The sequence below is a fragment of the Idiotropiscis lumnitzeri genome, chromosome 2, assembly GCF_059441095.1.
Source record: "Idiotropiscis lumnitzeri isolate Australia: NSW breed Sydney's pygmy pipehorse chromosome 2, RoL_Ilum_1.0, whole genome shotgun sequence".
Classification (NCBI taxonomy): Eukaryota; Metazoa; Chordata; class Actinopteri; order Syngnathiformes; family Syngnathidae; genus Idiotropiscis; species Idiotropiscis lumnitzeri.
In genome coordinates, this window is record NC_142392.1 from 157,580 (window position 1) to 178,308 (window position 20,729).

The following is a 20,729-nucleotide window of genomic DNA, read 5'->3' on the forward strand; positions in this document are numbered from 1 at the left end:
ATTTGGCCTTTTCTGAAACACAAGAAAGGTACGTATAATTCAAACGTGGTTTATGACGTCATTTACTTTTCTTCTGGTTGGTTTAACGCATTTTAGTCACGTGCAACCCCAATTCCAAAGAAGTTGAGCCGTTGTGTTAAACAAACAAAAATAGAATGCAATGAAATGACGCTGACTTTATATTTGATTGAATGACAACTTATGTTGAAAGCGATAAACTTAGTTTTTGGCAAATAATCATGAACCGCGACGGGTCCCCAAAAAGCTGGGATAGGTGACAAAAAAGAGAATCTGAGGAACGCTCTTCAAACACTTGTCCACCTGTGGGGTGTTCCCCACAGGTGAACAGGCTAATTGGGAGCTTCCTCAATTGCCGAGATGGGGTGACGTTCACCTCTTTGTGAACAATTGCGTGAGAAAATAGTCAGACAGTTTAAGGACAATGTTCCTTATTTCTAATTGCGAGGAAGTTGGGGGCCGTAAAGCAACAGTGAATGCCCGTCACCTTCCATCCCTCAGCATCAAAAAGCAAGAAACGCATGCTGCCATCCAAGCAACTCGACGCCTTTCTCTTATTTGGCTGCCAGGATGGCCGAGTGGTCTAAGGCGCCGCGTTCAGGACCCAGTCTCCCCAGGAGGCCTGGGTTCGAATCTCGAATTTCCCCATTGTGGGACTAATAAAGGGAATATTATAAAAAAATAAATTTTCTCAAATTTCCCCATTGTGGGACTAATAAAGGACATCTTATTTCAGCAAGCCAATGGCAGAGCACATCCTGCTCATGTTACAACAAGCTAGCGTGGCGTTGTAATCCAAGATGGCGGGTGCTAGACTGGCGCTCTGTTTTCTTCCAAGACTTGTTCAAATTGATTTGCAAATCATTGAATGAAAAAACGAGACAATCCTGACTGCAAATAGTGTGTTCATTTTTAGGAATGACTGACACAAACACGACAGAGTAAATGTCACTCACTTTATGTTGGACAAAACGAAAGAAGGACAAGAGCAGCTTATGGTGATGGTGGCGGCTGGATGGGCCAATGTGGAGGATGAGCAACCAAACGCTGAACGGCCGCAGAAAAGACGAACTGGAGATGAAAGTGCTTGAAGAAAGAAGGGGCGGGGGCAGACAAAAAAAAAAAAAAAAAGGATGGACGGACATTTGGACTTTGCGGAACCTTCAGCACAACGACAAACTTTGCCACATTGTTGCGGAAGACCGACAGCGTTCAAACGGACGCCCAATTGCGCACGTGACGAGGAACTTGACGGGCTTCCATCGTTCCAAATGGCAAACTTTGCACAGGTTGAGGAACAGGACAAAAGTTATTGTGGACAAACAGATTGTCAAGTTCACGCTGCCATTTGCAATTTTGTAAAAAAATAGGAATGACAGCTTTACAATGCTTCTTCGTCCTCTTCTTGGTGTCGTCCATTCCAGTGGTCCCCAACCAAAGAATGAAAAAAAAAAAAAAACTCGGGATTTGCGGTTCATTTATTTTCTGAGGCTGAAAAAGATTAGATTTTTAAAAACTAACCAGATTCTGCGTGTTACATCCGTCTAAAACGGACTGTTGACACACCTCAAGATGCTAATTGTCGCATAATATTAAAACCCACAGGCTCGCAAAAAAAAAAAATGATTTGGAACGTTCCGATGCAACAGACTTTGAAGAGGCCAAGAAGTGAGGAGACCTGCTAGAAATGTAGATTTCGCCTTCCAGGCGAGTCCCAAGCAAGAACCAACAAAGCCTGCGCTGCACAATATGCAACCACCCGCTCGCCAAAGAAACTTTCCAAAGTGATTCGGCAACAAATGGAAATGCAAGCGCCTTGAGTGTCGTACTTGAATGCAAAGGCCGCATTGCGAAGGCTAAAAAGTCATTGAGTATCTAGGTGAGGAATTAATCCGTCATGACCAGGGCAACGTTGTTGTTACGCTCGTTCCGGTGTTGGCACTGCCCAAAAAGTGGTGTGCCGAACAAAAACAACAACAAAACAACTGGTTTCGCGCCACCTTGTTGCAGCATTTCATTCTCATCGTTCTCGTAAATGCTCGCCACCGCGGCTCTGCGAAGGGTGTGGACTTGTATCAAGCGCTCCACGGCGGAAAAATGGTTGGGGACCACTGGTCTATTCTGTATAGCTTATAAATACACCACCGGTGTGCTACCAAAAAAAAAAAAAAAAAACTTCCTGTCCTACTGCTCAGGCACAAGTCAGCTGCTCGCCGGGCGATGCGCGTTCGTTTTGGTTTGGGTCCTGTAGGGAAGTGGGCGGGGCCTGGCAGACCGAGGAGGATGCAGCTGGAATGGCGGATGCTCCGTATTTGGCGTCGTGTCTGTCCTTTAAGGCAACTTCTATGTGTGAGATTTGAATAAAAGCTTTTCTTAAAAAACAACAACAACAAAAAAAAAATGTACAAATGTCTGAATACAAACCTCTATGGCATCATCATCAGTAAACACTGTATAGAAAATATATAAATATGTTTTTCTCTTTTTCAATGTACAAATGTTCCGCAGCAGCCGGCCTGGCGTTCCCATTTTTGACCTCATTTATGCACAATTGCTATTTACACTGGGCGTGGGGGTGTGGCTTTGTTTGGCGAGGTTTGTCGGGGTTCAGGACGAGTCCGTGCAGGGCGAAGGTGGAGGCGGGTAGAGGTGGTGCGAGTAGCTGCGCTCCGTGTAGGGCGACGGCGGGCAGCTCTCGCAGTTCTCCTCAGCCGACAGGTATTGGCTGCGCGGCGTGGGCGGCGGCGGGAAAGGCTCAGAGTCGTAGTTGAGGTCGCTGGTGTAGCCTTTGGCGGCGGCCGCCGCACGGCCGCCACCGGCACACTTGAGCGGCGCCCGGCGGCCCGGCGTGTAGTCACTGTCGCACACGTCCGTGCTGCACGGCGTGGTGGGAGGGGCGAAGTGGCGGTACGTGTACGGCCGGTAGCTGCGGGACAACAAATGCAAACTTGCCGTTTTTCCCCACAACAACCTTTTAAAGACCGCGTGCAGGTCATTGGGAAGTCGCTACACAACATTTTTTGGGGGGCGGGAGGCGGGAAATAAATGCATGCAACATTTTTTTTTTTTTTCATGTACAGTGGACCTCCAAATGCTCACAATTCAGCACATTTCTTTTTCAATGTTTTAATATGCAGATTTTTGCTCCCTAACTCCCAATCATCCAAAGCACGTGGAAGGAAAGAAAAAAAGACGACAAATCTTCTAAAGATGTATACTTTTTTTTTGCTATTTAAAAAAACCCCATTCCGAAAATGAGAGAAAAAAACATTTTCTAATCTAAAATAGGCAATTTTGCACAAACATGCAATGTTTAACTGACTTTTTTTTGGAAACGGATGGAAAAGGTTTTTTGCTTTTTGCATGTTGAGTTTGCGCGACCCGAGCGTGCGTACCTGTAGGATCGGTGCGTGGACGGGCTGTTGGACGAGTATCCAAACTCCAGCGTGTACTGCGAGCGGACGGTGGCGGGAGAAGGAGGCGGGTTCAGGATCTGAGGCCAAGAAAACATCACATCAGCACTTTCAGAGAAGCCAGGCAAGCACACGCGCAACGTCAAGCTATTTCCAAAACATGCAAGCTTTTTGTTTGTCACGTGACGATTTCCTCACCGGAGGGAAGTAGGCGCCCTTGGTGCTGGACGAGCTGCTGGACGAGGCGCCGGTGATGTGCGCGCGGTCGTACGGCGGGCCGCTACTGCCGCCCATGATGCTGAGCGAGCCGATCGCCGACTTGCCGCCGGACATGACTGGCATAAATGGCAAGAGGTTAGCGTGGGCCCCTCCCCCCCCCCTGCGTGCCCGGCTGCGGTCGGCGCCTCACCCGGCAGAGAGCTGGACAACGGGGCGGCGTGCGGCACGAATCCCAGCGGCACAGAGGACGGGCCGTGGCCCACAAAGTCGTTGGCGACCGTCTCGCTGTCATCCTTCATCTGACGGCACAGCATGTGTTGGCAGACAAAGTAGACGGCGCCCACCAGGAAGAGCGCCATCACCACACCCACAATGGAGCCCACGGTGTTGCTGGGTGGGGGAGGCTCCTCCGTGGAGTCTGCGACGAGAGGAGGATGAGCAACGGTAGGCAGAGGCGGCGGCGGCCGCAAGCTTCTTACAGCAGCCGATCTCGTCCGAGTTGTCGGCGCAGTCCATGTTGTTGTCGCACTTCTTGTGCTTGCCGACGCACTGGCCATTGGCACACGTGAATTGGTCCAACGGGCAGCGCACTGAAAGGTAAACGCACGGCACACAACGTGAGCGCAGGACCGTCACGCCTCGCAACGACAACAGCCAAGAATGAAAAGTGAGGTCAACACCTCCTTGCAGGCGGCGGCTTCAGTTGCCAAACACTTTTCATTCGTTGTCCACCAACGTCATTCGAGAAGTTAGCAATCAATCGCTAAAATAATCAAGTATATGAGGATCGGCGGGGGAGTTGGCTCCATTTTTTTGTTGCGCGTCGGGGACGGTCGGGAGGTGCACCCAGGTCAGTCGCCGCCAATTGCTCACTCACGCTCGGGAAATTGCAGGCCGGTGCGGCCGCCGAGTCTCACCTTCGCACTTGTCGTTCTCGTCGGAGCCGTCCTGGCAGTTGACCTCGCCGTTGCACCTGAGGCCGAGGTCGACGCACTGCCCGCTGTCGCATTGGAACTCGCTCTCCGAGCAAACCGGACAGTCCACTTCGTCGCTGATGTCGTCGCACTCGGCGTAGCCGTCGCAGCGCCACGCCTGAGGGATGCAGTCGACCTCGCCCGAACGGCACGAGAAGTGCTCCGGGGAACACGTGGGGGGCTCTGAGGGGGGAGGGGACGCCAGTGACAGTCAGGAAGGGAGAGAGGGTCAGAAGGAAAGAAAGACGGACGGACGCAAAGGATCACCTCCGCAGGACAGTTCGTCCTGCAGCAGCACCAAGTGGACAGGACAGGAACAGCGGGTGGTGCCGTCGCCCTTGACGATGCAGATGTGCGAACAGCCGCCGTTGTCCCACGTGCACGGATGTTTACCTGCCAACAGCAAATGCCGGCATCCCCTTAGAAACTTTTCGTCTGGCTGTTGAATTCTTTTTTTGGGTGGCCAGTTATTCAACAACAGTTTTTTTTTTTACTGTCAGCGTGCAATGCTCAGTTTTTTTTTCTGTTTTGTTGTTTTTTAATTAACAGGTTGGTTAGGTCACAAAAAAAGAAAAAAGTACTTAATTTTGATTACGTACGTTATTTTCAACTCCTTTACTCCAGACAACACAGAAATGTTCAAACGGCGGCCCGACAACGCCTCACCGTAGTCTCTCATGTCGAGTTCGCGCACGGCGTGGATGTCGCTGAGGTAGGCGACGCGAGCCTGAATTTTGGTGCGGCCCTCACGCGTGGTCTTGTCGATGCGCTCGATCATCTGCTGCTGCTTGTCGATCCAGTAGAGGTGCTTGCCAAACACCGTCAGGCCCACCGGCTGCAGGATGTTGGAGTCGGCGATCACGATGCGATTGGCGCCTGAGGAGGAAGGGGGGGCGGGGCCCAAACAAAAACAAGGCGGTCGGGAACTCGGCCAACAAAACGGGTGGGGAACTGAGGAACTGAGGAAGGGAAGGGCGGGAGGAGCGGGACACACGTTAGCTCGCCGTCTCAAAGCCATTTTCATCGACAAGCAACGGGACAAGTCACAGTTCCGAAGCGGACCGTCTGTCGAAACGCCGAGTCGGCCTGGATCGGCCACTTCGAGTCACGGGTCCGAACCGGTTCAAACTCAGAGATGTTGACTTGGGTGTGCAGTTGGTCGAAAAGGCCTTCAAAGCCAAAACGTCAAAACAACCAAACTTGAGTCATTGAGGAGGCCTTCATTTGCGTTGCTACTCAGAATTGGCTGACAAGTTTCGGTTCAAATAAATACGATAAGCGAAGACGCAGTACCAAATTCATCCACCAGGATGCAGGAAGTCATTCGGCAGGGCTGCAATGCGGCATCTACACCATTCTATTTAACTACCGTATTGTGTCAGGAAATGGATATTTGAGTTGGGATTTTGTTTTGTTCAGATGGACCATTAAAGGGTAGTGTCAAAGAATTGGGACATTTCAGAAGGGCCATTCAAATTAAAAATAAAAAAATCAAGGCCCGGCCGGTGTCATGCATCGCCCCGACAAGTACCTGAAAGGTCGCTGCTCTCGATGCGGCGCAGGTCCGAGTCCACCCAGAAGAGTTTGGCCAGCTCGTTGTCCACGGCCAGCGCCACCGGCTTGCCCAGGCCGCTGAAGAACAGGACCTCTCGCTCCGTCCCGTCCAGCGCCGCGCGCTCGATGGTGGGCGAGCGCTCCAGCAGGTTGGTGAAGTACATGTACCTGCCCCGACATGTCACACGTCAGCAATCGGACACTTTCTTGGCGAGCCGCAATGTCAAAGTGGAGCAAACCACGCTTGGGGGGGGGGGTTAGCGCGAGTTGTTATACTTTGTCCTCGGCATACGCTAGTTTTCATTCGCCGTTATCGTTATTCACCGGGCGGGGTGACAAATATGGCTCTACTATTGCAGTTGCGGATGCTGCGAATGGTCTTCGTCTTTGCATATCGAGAAAAGCTTGATCGGAAAATAAATCAAACGATAAAAATGAAAAGTCAAATTGTGTTGCTCAGACTTGGCCCGCTTCTTCTTGTTGTGGGCCTGCCGGGATGTTTTGCTTGTGGAATGTTGGAGGCAAGCGAACGCAACATCTGCAAACTCCATCTGCAAACCGCACGCAGATTACTGGCCGGACTTGGCCCGAAGCAAAGGCTGCAATTACTACTCCAAACAAACGAGTCGGCGGCCCGGAGCCGGAGAATAAGCAAGCAGAAATAGAGAAAAACAAAACAAAAAAAATCAATGAAAATACCTGCGCAACAACATATGTAAGTCTTTCAAAGTATCCTGGCACAAAGCGGTCCTGGAACGGCATCTGGTGCCAATCTTTCCATCTAGAAATCCTTAAATGAGCTTCACGTGTGAAGCTTTAGAAGCGCCGTTGCGACGTTCCCGATGTTTGGCAAGTGCCACTTTTGAAGCAAATTGTATTTTTTTAACGCACAAATATTTCCAACAAAACAAAAACACTCGGGCAATACTTCAAACATTTTGCAAATACGTCCAAAAGTCCAAAAGTGGACTTTGGCGCCTTGCCAGCACTCCTACAAAGCCACACAAATCGTTCCGACCAATTGCGACTACTATTTGAGATGAGTTGACGAGCAAACGTAACGATGTCATCAGATCGTCTGCACGGCCATAAGCGTCCTGGGGAGTCCTTCAAAAAGTGTGGGCGGGCTCAAAGCGCTTTTTGATGCCAGGCGGCAAAGGTTAACTCACCCTCTCTCGGGGTTGACCACGATGGCGCGCGGTTTGTCGTGCGGGCCCCTCAGCACCACGCCCACGCGCCCGCCATCGGTGCGCGTGACGTTGATGACGTTGGTGAGCTCGCTGGTCCAGTAGATGAAGCGGCTGTAGATGTCGATGCTCAGGTCATACAGCTGCGAGCCCGACACCACCGTCATGCTCTGACACAAAAACAAAAACAAGGCACGCCCGTTACAACAAACTCACCACCGCGGCATCCAATACGAACGCCGTCAAAAGCAAACAGACGCAAAAATGCTCGTCATTTGCGTGGCACGTGGCAAAGCGTTGGCTTTTATTGGCCAAATGTTGAAAAAAAAAGTTGCCAAGTTGAGGCAAACTAAAAGCAAACAATTCCTTCCGGTTCAGCTTGCTAGCGGAACGCAAATCGGCCAAGTCGGTCTGTTTTACTTTTGGGATTAAAAAAAAAGAAAAAAGTCCTTTATTTGAATAAGAAGACACAAAAAGAGTGATGCAGAAGAAGTGGCTTCATTTTCTTTGGCAAATGCCAAAATGGCAACATTATTCTTGTGGAGTAGCAGCGATACGTTCGCGCAGGCCGAGGCACTGCTCGCTGGCTCGCTCGGGAACCTTTTGAAAATCTTTATTTTGAGATCATCGCCAAGACGAAAGCCACCTGGTTGCCGTCATCCTGAGCACGCCGCACGACGTTCTGCTTGGAGTCGATCCAGTAGAGCTGCTTGTCCAGCGGGTCGTAGTCGATGGCGCGCACATTCCGCAGGTTGTGGATGGGCAGGATGATGTCTGGACTCTGCTGCTCGTCCATCACCATGCGGTTGATGGCCATCTTCTGGCTGAACAGCAGGAAGGACGTCGGCGCTGAAGAAGGACATTTGGCAAATGATGACGACGACGACAACGGCCACGCGGAGCGTCGGTCGGCCGAGCGGCCGGCCTCTCACCGTTGCAGGTCTTGTTGTCGTAGCTGAGTGAGAAGTGAGCGGGACAGCCGCACACGAAGCCGCCGACGGGCACGGCCAGGCACAGGTGCGAGCAGTGGCCATTGGTGGAGGCGCAGGCGTTCCAGCCGCCCTGCCGAGACGAATGGAAGACCAGGATGTCCATAACGTAGTCCAGGTGGCCCTGGATGATGGTGCGGTTCTGCCCGCTGGTCTTGTTGGCCCGCTCGATGCTGCGCTGGCTCCAGTCCGTCCAGTAGATGTAGTCTTGGTACTGGGTCAGCCCGAACGGGTGAGGGAGATCGTCGGCAATCACCTCGCGGTCCTGACCTGGAGCAAATAAAAAAAAAGAAAAACGACCGGGCTACTTTTTCTTCCCAATCTTTGACTGTTGTGGCTTTTAATGAGATGCCTTTTATTTGGGGATTTTTACTGACCAGCAACGTGGACACTTTGTCATGTCTAAAAAAAAAAGTGCTTTTTTTTTTTTGACCGTGTGCAACAAAGTTTCACGACTTATTTGTGATGAGTTTTCAATTGTTGTTGCCGACTATCTGCAACGAGGTTTCACTAGCTGCCGACCGCTTTTGACTAGTCGCTGACCATCTCGGAATCCTTTGCAGTAGGTTCAGCTCAGTGTGTGGCCTTCGCCAAAATATTTGGGCAGTTGCGAGAGGAGCGATGCGCGCCCTCACCCAGCATGTTGGACGACTCGATGAGCGTGGTGTCCAGGTCGGTCCAGTACAGGCGCCGCTCGGCGTAGTCGATGGTGAGTCCGTTGGCTCGGCCCACGTCCGCCACCAGAGTGATGCGACCGGTCCCGTCCATCGCCGCTCGGTCGATTTTTGGCTTGCCGCCCCACTCGGTCCAGTACATGTAGCTGAGGAGGGGACATTTAGGCACGGATGGAATCAAAGCGGGAATTCCGGGAGCGCCTCGCTCACCCTTCAGCCGGGTCCAGCGCCAGCGCCCTGGGACTGTCCAGATCCTTCCAGACCAGGACCTGCCGATGCTGGCCGTCCAGTTTGGCCACCTCGATGCGGTTGGTGCCCGTGTCGGCCCAGTACAGGTTCTTCCCCAACCAGTCCACCGCCATGCCCTCGGGGTAGTCCAGACCGAACTCCACCACGTGCTCCAGGGCACTGCCGTTCATGAAGGCCCGGCTGATGGTCTGCGGGGGGAAAGCGCCCGCTTTTACTTCACACGCACACAGTGACGGACGGATGGCCTCACTCACGGACCTTCAGGGTGATGTCGGTCCAGTAGATCCTGTTGTCGGTGACGTCGAAGTCGAGAGCGGAGGCCTCCTTGACGCCGGTGAGCGGGATGGCCACGTTGTTGTTGTTGGTCTCCAGCGAGATGCGTCGGATGTCCGTGTGCCGTGAGAAGAGCAGGAAAGCCTCGGGCAAGATGCACGTGCGCATGTCGGCGATCAGCTCCAGCCCGATGGGGCAGGCGCACTGCGCGCCTTGCGGCTTGAACAGGCACAGGTGGCTGCAGCCGCCGTTGTTCTCTGCGCACGCGTTGCTGCCTAACAAGCCAGAGAGGAAGAGCGCAAGCCGCCACAGCGGGGACATTGATATCGGAAATCGGCCCAAAAACAAAAAACACGCGTGCCACTTTAAATCGAAGAATTCATCAAGAAATCGGCTGATGCAAAATCATGCGATTTGAGTGAAAGCGGCGTCGTCGTGTCAATCGCGGACCCATGAAGCATTTTAGGGCGTGCGACTCACCGAAGGCCTCGCGGACGTAGGCGGCCTTGAGGCCCATGAGGTCGGGCAGCTGTTCGATGATGACCTCGCGTTCGGCCGTGTGCTTGTGAACGCGCTCGATGCTGCGCCGCTGCCAGTCCGTCCAGTAGATGAAGTCGCCCAGCAGCGTGAAGCCGAAAATGTGAGGAAGCTTGTCCTCCACCAGCACCCGTCTCGAAGTGCCGTCCATGTTCATCACCTGAGGCCACAGTCGCGGGGTTAGGGTGCATTTGTTGCTGTCAAAACGGACGACGACCTCGTCACCTCAAGGCATGTCAAATCATCTTTCCGCATTGAGGGAACAAGTGCCATTTGTCATTACAGCCGCTTCAGAAAAAGGTTTCTGTCATGGGTTTCTTACTGTGGAAAACTTGACTTTATAAAATTAAATTAAAAAATTGTAAAAAATAAAAACTAACCCTAACCCTGACGCGCTCTCGCGTAACATGCTGGCCTAAACGCTCAGCCGCACACCAACTTTGAAAATGTAGCAGCGTGCAGACGCAGAGAGCCCCTTGGCTGTCACGTCAAGTTCAAAATGTGATCGAGCGACAATCGAGTGCAATTTCTGGAACGCACCAGGGCATAAACATCCACACGTGAACACAAATCACGCATTTTTTTCTCCCCTAGTTACTCTGTTGACTTCGATCGATTCATATGACCTGAATCACACGTAAAGCGCATCCCGCTGGCCAGGCGCATTCGGGAGGGAATCTCGCCTCCGGAATTCTGCCCACCTCTACCCTTCAAACACCCCAAAAGTAAGATTGCATGGAAAAATCTGCCATACAGCACGATTATTGTATACGTATATAGAGCAGTTTCCATGGTGAGCCAAAAGGTTTGACCACAGTGTGGCAATGTTTCACATTCTGCTTCTATTCTAAACCAAGCGCTGCGCAGCTGCAGCGCAGCCACAATCGCAACCAGATGTGCGAGCTGGCCAGCGAAAGGAGAGAAAAGAAAAGAAAAATGAGGAGACCTGAGGGGGGGAGGGGAAGGAAGGAGGCTTGAGTTGCGCTGAGCCAAGGAGGGGAGGGGGCGAGCACGGCGGGAGGAGCGCTGGCCGCCTGCTCGGCAGAGTGGAAACGTGCTGACCCCGCGGCACACAAACTCACAAAAGGACGTCCGAGTGGCCATTTCAACAAAGGCATTTGGAGCGCAGGCATTCAAACAAAATCAGCGGCGTCCACCTCGATCATGTCGGTCTTGGCGTCGCCCCAGTAGATCTTGCGCTCGTCGTAGTCCAGCGCCAGGCCGTTGGGCCAACCCAGCGAGGTGTTGACCAGAACCAGGCGCTCCGTCCCGTCCAGATCGGCGCGTTCGATCTTGGGCACCTCGCCCCAGTCCGTCCAGTACATGTACCTGAAACGCCGGCACGACAACATTTCACCCGTTTTGCAGCCGGTCAGCGGGCGCCGCAATTCAGCAAACAAAACATTGACTTTTTCTTTTTGGTTTTGTTCTTAAATCAAGGACGTTTCATTTTTTTTTTGCAATCTTCTCTGACAAGTCATAGTGATGAATGACGAGGGATGTTCAAACGCCAGAAGGTCAAGACCGCTTTAAAATGTCCCTCGAAGGACACGTGAAGTCATCGCTCGTGAAAATGCACCGTTGACTCGTGTACTCGCATCCAAACTGAGTCTGCGGTCGACTTTATGGCATCGTCTCTTCTCGCCACCCATGATTGTTGTTGATCTGCTTTTTTTGCTTCAAAAACAAATGAACAGCAATTGCGCAATCTGACAGAAGAGGGAGCGGCGATGTGCTCGCCAACGTTTCGAAGCGCCGAGATTTGGACCACTCGACTTGTGAGGCCGCTTCAGATGCAACCAACCGCATGTCACTTACAGGTGAGCCATTCAAACATCGCCAAGGAATGCCCTAATAGGTCGTTTGTTTGCCCGTAAATTGATGATGAACATGAGAACCTGGCTTGGGCCATAAAATGTTGATTGCTCTCTCAAGTAAAAGCACATATTTGCAAATGTCTTATTTTGAAGGGGAAAAGGAGAATGAGTGTGCTGGGAGGCTGGGCAGGTCACGTTGATTTTTTTTTCTTTTCTTTCTGGAACAATGTCATTGCCGTGGCACTATCAGTTGATTTTTTTTGTTCACATTTCTCTCTTTGAGTTGTTTTTTATTCACGGTTTCTAATGCTATTCACTCATCAAATATTCCAAACGTTTACCGTCAATTCCAATAGTTGACGATGACAAAAGTTCATGTCAAACAATAAAGCAAAAATGTAAAAACTACCTGCACGGGTCAACAAAACAATTGCCAACCTTTGCAATTCATTGTCGATTAATTGCTAAACTGTCACACCTCGACTTCTTTTTTTTTTGCTTCGAGCAGAAGCGTCTGGACAATTCAATGCATTATCAAGCGGCTAAATGTTGTTTTGTTTCAAAGCAAGTTACTCAGCAAATCTCAAGTTGACGTAAGTTAAGTTAGCAAAGGTCAACGGGGAATAATTTGACAAGAAACTTCCTCAGTCAGTCATCGGAAAGCGTGTTGACAGGAGTCACGCCTCTTCAACAAGCTCGTCCTTTTGTTGACTTTTGGCGAGAACGAGCGCATTCAACAAACGCCTCACTGAAGATGGTCGTCAAGTAAAGATTCAACGACGGAAGAAGGCCGCTTACTCACCCGGCGACGGGGTCGAGGACGATGGCCCGGGGCTCGTCCAGGTCCTCGGAGACCAGGATCTTGCGCATGGTCCCGTTGAGGCGGGTGACCTCGATGCGGTCGGTGCCCGTGTCGGTCCAGTAGAGGTTGCGCGCAATCCAGTCCACAGCGATGCCGTCCGGGTGGTTGACCTGCGACGTAACCACGAACTGCGCGTCGCCGCCGTCGGGCAGCGAGCGGCGGATGGCCTTCACGTCGTCATCCGTCCAGTAGATGTAGCCGTCCACCGGGTCGTAGTCGATGGCAATGGCGTGCCGGATGTCGTCCACTTGCAGGATAATGGCAGTGAAGTCGGGCGTGTCCAGCGAGATGCGGCGCAGGTCCGTTCGCCGAGCCAGCAGCAACATGCGCGTGGCGCCTGCCGTACAAAAAAAGTCACAAGTTAAGCCGCACGCGCGGCCACCGAATTAGTAAATGGCGCGCAGGCCCGTCCCGGAGGTGCTGCTCGGCAAAGTCATTGCGCCGCACCAACGGGAGACACCTACCGAGCCACGCGGCCAAAAACATCTGGCTCGCCTGCGGTTGAACACGCACACGCAAACATCGATGCGCACACAGGGAACAGGCACTTGCCAGCGGACTTTGGGACACTTTCAGAGTCAACGTGTGAGCGTAGCCAGCAGGTTTGCGTGCACACTCACGCACACATGTGCATTGAAGGAGGTGAAAGATTGAAAGGAGACTTTGTCCCCAGGAGGAGGGGGCTGGGGGTGTGTCACGTGTCTTCCCCAACAAAAGCTCCTTCCCACACACAAACTAAACATCAATGAAAGAGGCGGCAATCACAACGCTGGCGGGTGGGGGAGGGGCGCCATTGTGATGATGATCAAGTTGAACTTTTTTTCTTATTCTTACTTTTCCATCTTTGCATTTCTCCTGAACAACTACGAGCGAAATGTAACGTGCTTTGTTACAGCTACAGCTGTTGTCAAATGCGCGACATAAATAATGTTGAATAAGGTGGTCTTAAATAAGATTTATTTCACCAAAATGCAATATCCAAATATCCACGTTTTTTTTCTGCTACACTTGTTTGGGGGGGCTAATGACAATTGAAGCACTCGAACTTGCAAGCTCCCCAAAATGTGGCCAAGGAGTGAATAATTGCAAAGTGTCTTCATCATTTCCAACTTTGCATATCCTCCAAGTCAGGAGTGTCTTTTTCAACTCAAAGTGTAATATGACGTGCGTGCGTGCTGACCGTCTCGGCAGGTTTTGTTGTCGTGCAGCAGCTGCACTCCCGTGGGGCAGGCGCAGCGGTAGAAGGGCTTGTCGGGTGACAGCAGGCACAGGTGAGAGCAGCCGCCGTTGTTCAGCGAGCATGGCGTGCTCACTGGAACACACAAGCACAAAAAGCATTTGGATCAACACAAACCCAACAAAGGCTCGTGCAAGAATTGAAAAAAAAAAACAACCCCCAAAAAAACCCTGAAGCCCAGCCTCACTGGGCACTGGCCAGAAAAAGAACAGCGCAGCGCCTTGTGTACATTCTTTTTGTTTTTTCTTTGGGGCAATTTTTGAGGCGCTCATATGAGGCTGGGCGAAAATAAAAATAAAACTATATCGTGACGCAAGTATGTCAAATCGGTCAAAATCGAAATATATCGAATTACTTATTGATTTATTTTTTTTACTATCGGAAATAAAAAAGGGAAAAGGTCTGAATTCCGATTTGTTTCATTTTAAAATTTAACCTTCAAAATGAACAAGAAAAAAAGTCAAACGCACGCCGGCCTCCCTTGCGAGGGAGCTCTCGTGTGATGGAGCTTTTGCCACCCGTTTTTTTTTTGTTTGTTTGTTTTGAGTCACGCTAGCTCATTTCCTCAACGGGAGGGAGTTTTTGACAAGTTGGGCCGTGATAGGTCGAATCTGCTCCGTTGTTTTTTTTTGGATCGATGATTATCAATACCATTTTCTATTGATATCAATCACACAACTATCGCGATACATAGCGATATTGAATTATCGTCACATCCCTACGTCCATATTTGGTGGACAATCCCGCAAAGATGGCAGCCGCCGGTCATGTTATGGGACCATATTATGCTTGAGAGTGGCCCAAAAAAAAAACCAAAAAGAGCACATGTCGGAAGCAAGACATCAAGACCACCCAAGAGTTGAGTTGACTTGAGAACGCGTGTGTGTTTGGGGGCGCCGACTCACTCTGCGTTTGCCGCTTGGCACTGAACACGTGGATGTCCATGGGCGAGAAGATGTCCGAGTGAACCACGCGCTGCCGGGCGCCGTCGTGCTTAGAGCACGAGTGGATGGAGTGCGTGTTCCAGTCGGTCCAAAAGAGCGTGTCCTCGAAGAGGGTAAGGGCGAACGGGTGAGGCAGCTCCCCTTTCACCACCACCTCCCTGAAAAACAACAACAAGTTGCCCTTCTCTATTTTCGTCGAGCCAGAATCCTCCAACAATTTTCACAGAGCGATATCCCGACCCGATACAAATATTGCAGTACTTTGATTTTTTAGGTTGAATCTTGGAAGAGACTCGATCAAGTGATACTATTTCAACAAAGAACAAGAGTCAGCAAGTGGAAGTAAGAGAAAATAGGACCCATTTATTCCAAATTCTCTGGCTTGTACTCGAGTGCTAATATCGGCGATTTCAAACGTAGACCGAAATAATGCAATTCTGTTTTCATTGATATCAATATCAGATCAGGACCTTTCAAAATGTCACAACAGACCCAAACGGACAGCCGGAGAGCGTCATGTTCAAAGAAATAAAGTGTTGACGTATCATGTAAACGGATGCACGTGTCAAGTCAGACCACTTGTTTTTCCCTCATTGGAACTATTTATGTTGTTGAGTAACGACTTCACGTCAGACATACTCACGCGATATCCAATTTACGAAAGCGCAGCACACTAAAGCGCCCGCCGACACAGACTTGCTGATTTTTGGAGGGGTTTGTAATGTTTAATGCCATTTTAGTCAGCCTCCAGGTTGTTTTGGGTACAATTCCACCGTTGCCCACTAGATGGTGGGACACCGTTTGTAAATTGCAACCCAAAAAAAAAAAAAGTAAAAATAGGAAGGCCAATTTCAAGCTCAGACAACTTTTTGCTTAATGCGTCATACAAACGTATGCCGAGTACGTCAATCGGGTATTTCTGTATGGCAGAAGGTGTGGAACGTAACTACGCCCACAATGATTTTTGTTGACACGGTCTTCCCATCAGAATCTGAGAGCAGCCCGTGTTCTCGCTAAATCAAGAGTGCAGAAAGGTAACAGTGGCAAAAAAAAAAAAAGAAGACAAAATGCAGCACCCCCGTTTAAGACGCAGTTGCACCACCATTTTGTACAAACAACAGCGTTCAAACGTTGGACATCACCCAGTCAGGCGCTTGCAAGTTTGCCACAAAAAACACACATTGTTTTTGTGCAGTGCACTGTCACAGCCATGTCGTGTCCTGCTTGAAGTTCAATGCACAACGTTTGCGTTGCGAGCAGCGTGCATGATGTCGTCATTAGTGCAGCAGCAAATCAAACTTGCACATCTGTTTTGCATCAACTCCATTTTAGAGGAGCGCCGACCAAACGAAGTCTCAAGTTTTGTGTTTTTGTTGCCCCATACACACAGAGACGCACATACATTTTATCTGCTTTTTAATCACACTCACACAAATACTCTCACTTTCTCTCTCTCTCTCTCACATACACACGCAAATCTAGTGAAGTGACAGATCTAGTGTGTGTTGCTACCTGTCGGTGCCGTCCAGGTTGCAGCGATGTATGAAGCTGTGCTTGGCATCGGCCCAATATAGCCTGCGCTGTTCGTAGTCCAGCGTGAGTCCGTTGGGCCAGTAGATGTCGCGCTCGACGATGATGGAGCGATTGGTACCATCCATGCCGGCCCGCTCGATCTTGGGGATCTCGCCCCAGTCCGTCCAGTACATGAAGCTGCCGCCGCAAAACGCAAAGGCAAGCCATCAGTCATTCGCAGGTGGCGGCGGCGCCCCCCCCCCGTTGCAATAATAAACTCCGCAACGACATCACACCACACAATGCACACACGCACTCAAGTCCAGGTGAGTAAAAACAAAGCAGAAGCGCACAGGTGGCTTGCCATCTTTTTCTTAGCTCCTCAATTTCCTCAAGACCACCTCAACCTCATCATCCTCTTTCTTGACGTGCAGCAGCAACAACAAACACGCACCGCGGAGCCCAGCAGCCAATCGACAACCACACTCAAAGCTCACACCATAATTGGGGCAGGAACTGAGACAAGCATCATATTTGTCTCACTACAAGCCACTACTTTTAGCCCAAACTTTTATATATTGATTTTTCTGACAAGTCACAGCTGATCAATCACGTCGCAGTGGACCAACAAAAGTACCCGAGCGTGCGCTCATATTGAATCCACATCGGCTATTTGCGATTGGAGGGAGCCGAAGCGAGAGACTCAAAGACGGCATTAACACCGAAGCGATGCACGTGGCTGTGTGAAGAAGCATTTGAGAGCCGTTAAATTTGCGCAAAGGGATGAAGAGCAATCAATACGAAGAGTCAGCGAAAGGTTCCGCTACGCTGTGTTACTCTAGCCGCTTTTGAGTGTGTGTGTGGGGGGGGGTTGCGCTGTTTCGAACATAGATAATAACCTATTTAAAAAGGTTGAAAACCACGGATATTCTTCCGAAGGGGCTAACGTATGTACAAATCATGTCGCTGTTCCGGAAATGATGGTATTCGGGTGAGATGTCAAAATGAGAATTTTGGACAAGATGGTCCCATACGAGTGTGGACTCAATGGCAACATTGGGACCAGATGGACGCATTGGTGATAAACGCAAGTGCTTGGACTGGATGGGAGGAGTCTGAAGAAATGTTTGGAATCAACTGGCGAAGCATTGTCAAGACACGAGAAATGTTTGGAGCAGAGCAAAACATTCAGGTGAATCATCGCACAGACATGCACGCGTTTCAAAGTGATCAGACAGGAAACGGTTGAGAAGGTTGTGCATTCGGACGATGGGTTGCAAATGTCCAGGAGGATTTGGGGGGGGGGGGGTGATGGAAACAAGATTGGGAACAAGCCAAGTTAGTAGCGGAGTCGCCGTAGCGTGTGACCGACCCTCTGGCGGGGTCCAAGGCGATGGCCCTGGGCTGGTCCAGCTCCTGCCAGAAGAGAACCTTCCTCAGGCTTCCGTCCAGCTCCGACACTTCGATGCGATTGGTCTCCGAGTCGGTCCAGTAGAGTTTGGAGGCCAGCCAGTCGCAGGCCAAGCCGTCGGGGGAGGCCAGGCCGGGCACCACCGTGTGGACGACGGCGGCCCCCCCGTCCAAGACGGTGCGCTTGATGGCCTCCTCGCTTACGTCGCTCCAGTAGATGAGCCCCCGCGAGAAGACGTAGTCCACAGCCGCCGCGTCCTCCAGACCGCCCACCACCACGCTGGCGTTGGCGCGCTCGCCCGACGCGTCCACCAGCCGCAGGTCCCGACGGTTGGCGTACAGCAGCAGCGGCTCTCCTAGGGAGACAAAACAGTGCGCCGGTCAGCTCGGCAAGACCACGTCATCATCGACGCGAAAACCAAAGCTGACATGAGGACTCAAAGTGGAATCGAAAGGTGGCGCGAGCGAAAGGAAAAAGATATTAGTGCAGGCTCCAACATTATGAAGTCAATAAATCGGATCAGCTTCAGCATCGTGGGAAGAACGTGGTGACAGTCTTCAAATGTACGAAGAAGCCAAGTGGAACAAAAGGTGTGGGGCAAAAACCCAAAACAGAATAGAAGTGGTGTTGTGAGGAGCCACATAAGAGCAAGGTGGCATTATTCAGGCCAAATACAAAAGGGAGACCGAGGATTGAAAGAAGGAAACAAAAACGGCTTCTGCGTAGGGAAGAAAAAAAGGGTTTGCGTGACTAGTCAAAGATCATCGCTACGCCATCGGTTGGTCTTTTTCTTCCTTGAAGACAAGTATGAACATTTGAACATAGCGGTATCGAGGGGAAAACATTTTAATCCACAAAAGCAGCATGAAAAATAATTCACATTTTTTCAATATTGAAATGTCATTTTTGGAATATTGACAAACACACACACGCACGCACACACACACATGCATGCACACACCCTGGAAGGATGAATTGGAGGTGCAACAATTCCAAAACCATTTTGATCCTCAATTTGTGGTTTTGAAGACCTTGTTTCACTTCCAATTGTCCAAATTGTTGGAATTGTGGCTTCTCAACAGGAAATAGTCGCCAAAGCGTGATTCTCCAAATAAGACGTTTGCAAACATCTGCTTTGACTTTGGAAAACAATGATCAGCGTTTTGGCCGATTTTCTAAGTCATGTTTCGGACCAAACCAGGGACGGGATCAACATCACTTTTTTGTTTGTGCTTTTTCTTCTCCGTCAGTGTAAAATGTCCTTTTTCAGAGAAGAAGTGGTAAAGAAATAAAACATGTTTTTTATCCAGATAATCAAAACACCAATCAACAGATGACTCAACTTTTCAAAAGTGAAATGAGCTTGTTTGCTTAGACTGCTGAGCGTCGCTACGTTTGTGTTTTTGTGCAACTCGCATGGCAATAAAAACAATTTTAAATAATGGAGGAGAATGAAAGGCGGTTGAGGGGAGACGACCCCCCCCCCCAAAAAAAGGAGAGTGAAACAATGACGAGTGGGTGGGGAGTCAAGTTGAAGCAAAGCAGCGCAGTTTTAAGGAACGAGCGAGATTATTTTCCAGCGAACTTGGCCAAAGTGCACATTAGCCCCGCGAGTTTAGCCGAAGCTAACGTAAGCTAAGCTACTGCTAGCGGGGCTAGCACGTCGTCTCGTCTCTTGACAAAGTAGAAGAAGCGCAAGCGGCCAAGACGGGCCGAGGCCGGGCCGAGGCCGGGCCTCCAGACCCGCACGAGCGCCAACGACGCCACGCGGCCCACTCGCGAGCACTTTTAGGCCGACGAAAGTCGCGTCAGTCGCGGGCAGCGCAACTTACCTCGTAACAGCAGACAAAAAGTGCTCAACAACAGCGCCCGCAGCACCGCGGCCATGCTGCTCACGTTCGGCCGCGTTTTCCTCGCCCTTTGTCGGCTTGTGCTCGCCGCCGCCGCCGCCGAAGCCGGCTCTCGTTCCTCGTCAGCGGCCAGCGAGGAAAAACATCGCGCTCGCCCGCCCGAGCAAGCGAGCGACGCGCCTGCCTGCCGCTCCGTCTCCTGCTTAACCTCGGCGGCGGCCTCCCTGGATGGCTGGCTTACTGGCTCGCTCGCTCGGCCTCGCACAAGCGTCTCAGACGGTGGCCCGGGCTCTCGGGCGTTCCATGTGTCAGCGGGCGTCGTCGTGTTGCTGTTGCGGCCTTTCGTCGCTGGAGTCGGGCTTGTTGTTGGCTTGTTTGCTGCCAAGCGCGACGCTGCAACTCTCCCTAGGAAGTCGAAGCACATCAGCACATTGTCGTACCACTCAGCCTCCGCCATATCCATCCGCCCCCCCCCCCCCTCCGCTATTGTCGGACGACGGACCGTCTCCACGATTAACCAAGCCAAATGATCGCCACCATCGCCGAGCTGCAAACTCGACAGCCTCGTTTCGATGGCAAGATGAGCTCAAAAGCACATGTAAGACGGGTGGAAGGAGAAGGGAGCCACTGCACACGGAAACGAACCCACATTCCACAGGGACTACTTTCTCCCGCGCTTGGATCACTGCAAACTTCCAACAACTTTTTTTTTCTTTTTCATGAAACAAAGTGCCCTACTCCGATTCCAACATTCGCCATTCACTGTTATCGTGCGAGGTTAAGTCCTATGAAGTCAATCAAATCACGTCGACATAAATAACCTCGTTGGCGCCAACTTTCCCATCACATCATTTCAATCTAAATAAACTACTCTTTTTTACCCCCGCCCCCCCCCGACTTCAACCAAGTTAATCACGACATTTCAACGTAAGTAAACTAGTTGCACGCTTTTTTTCCTACAAAGCAACCAAAAACTATAAAATTGTCAAGAAAAAAACTTTTTTCACCA

General features: G+C 50.8%; 1 protein-coding gene across 1 annotated transcript; it reads right to left on the minus strand.

Moving 5' to 3' along the window:
* Positions 1-960: 960 nt before the first annotated feature.
* On the minus strand, positions 961-20,497 carry lrp6 (low density lipoprotein receptor-related protein 6). The gene is made up of 23 exons (XM_088287482.1): positions 19,703-20,497; positions 17,832-18,225; positions 16,460-16,657; positions 14,909-15,105; positions 13,947-14,078; positions 12,707-13,103; positions 11,245-11,416; positions 10,031-10,247; positions 9,536-9,825; positions 9,239-9,465; positions 8,990-9,174; positions 8,298-8,624; positions 8,012-8,214; positions 7,348-7,535; positions 6,156-6,346; positions 5,291-5,500; positions 4,892-5,017; positions 4,568-4,807; positions 4,130-4,240; positions 3,841-4,068; positions 3,630-3,766; positions 3,414-3,511; positions 961-2,944 (listed from the first exon to the last, which is right to left on the minus strand). Exons 1-23 carry the CDS (start codon positions 20,181-20,183, stop codon positions 2,626-2,628), a joined length of 5,268 nt encoding a protein of 1,755 aa, XP_088143608.1. The 5' UTR covers positions 20,184-20,497; the 3' UTR covers positions 961-2,625.
* Between the last annotated feature and the right edge of the window lie 232 nt (positions 20,498-20,729).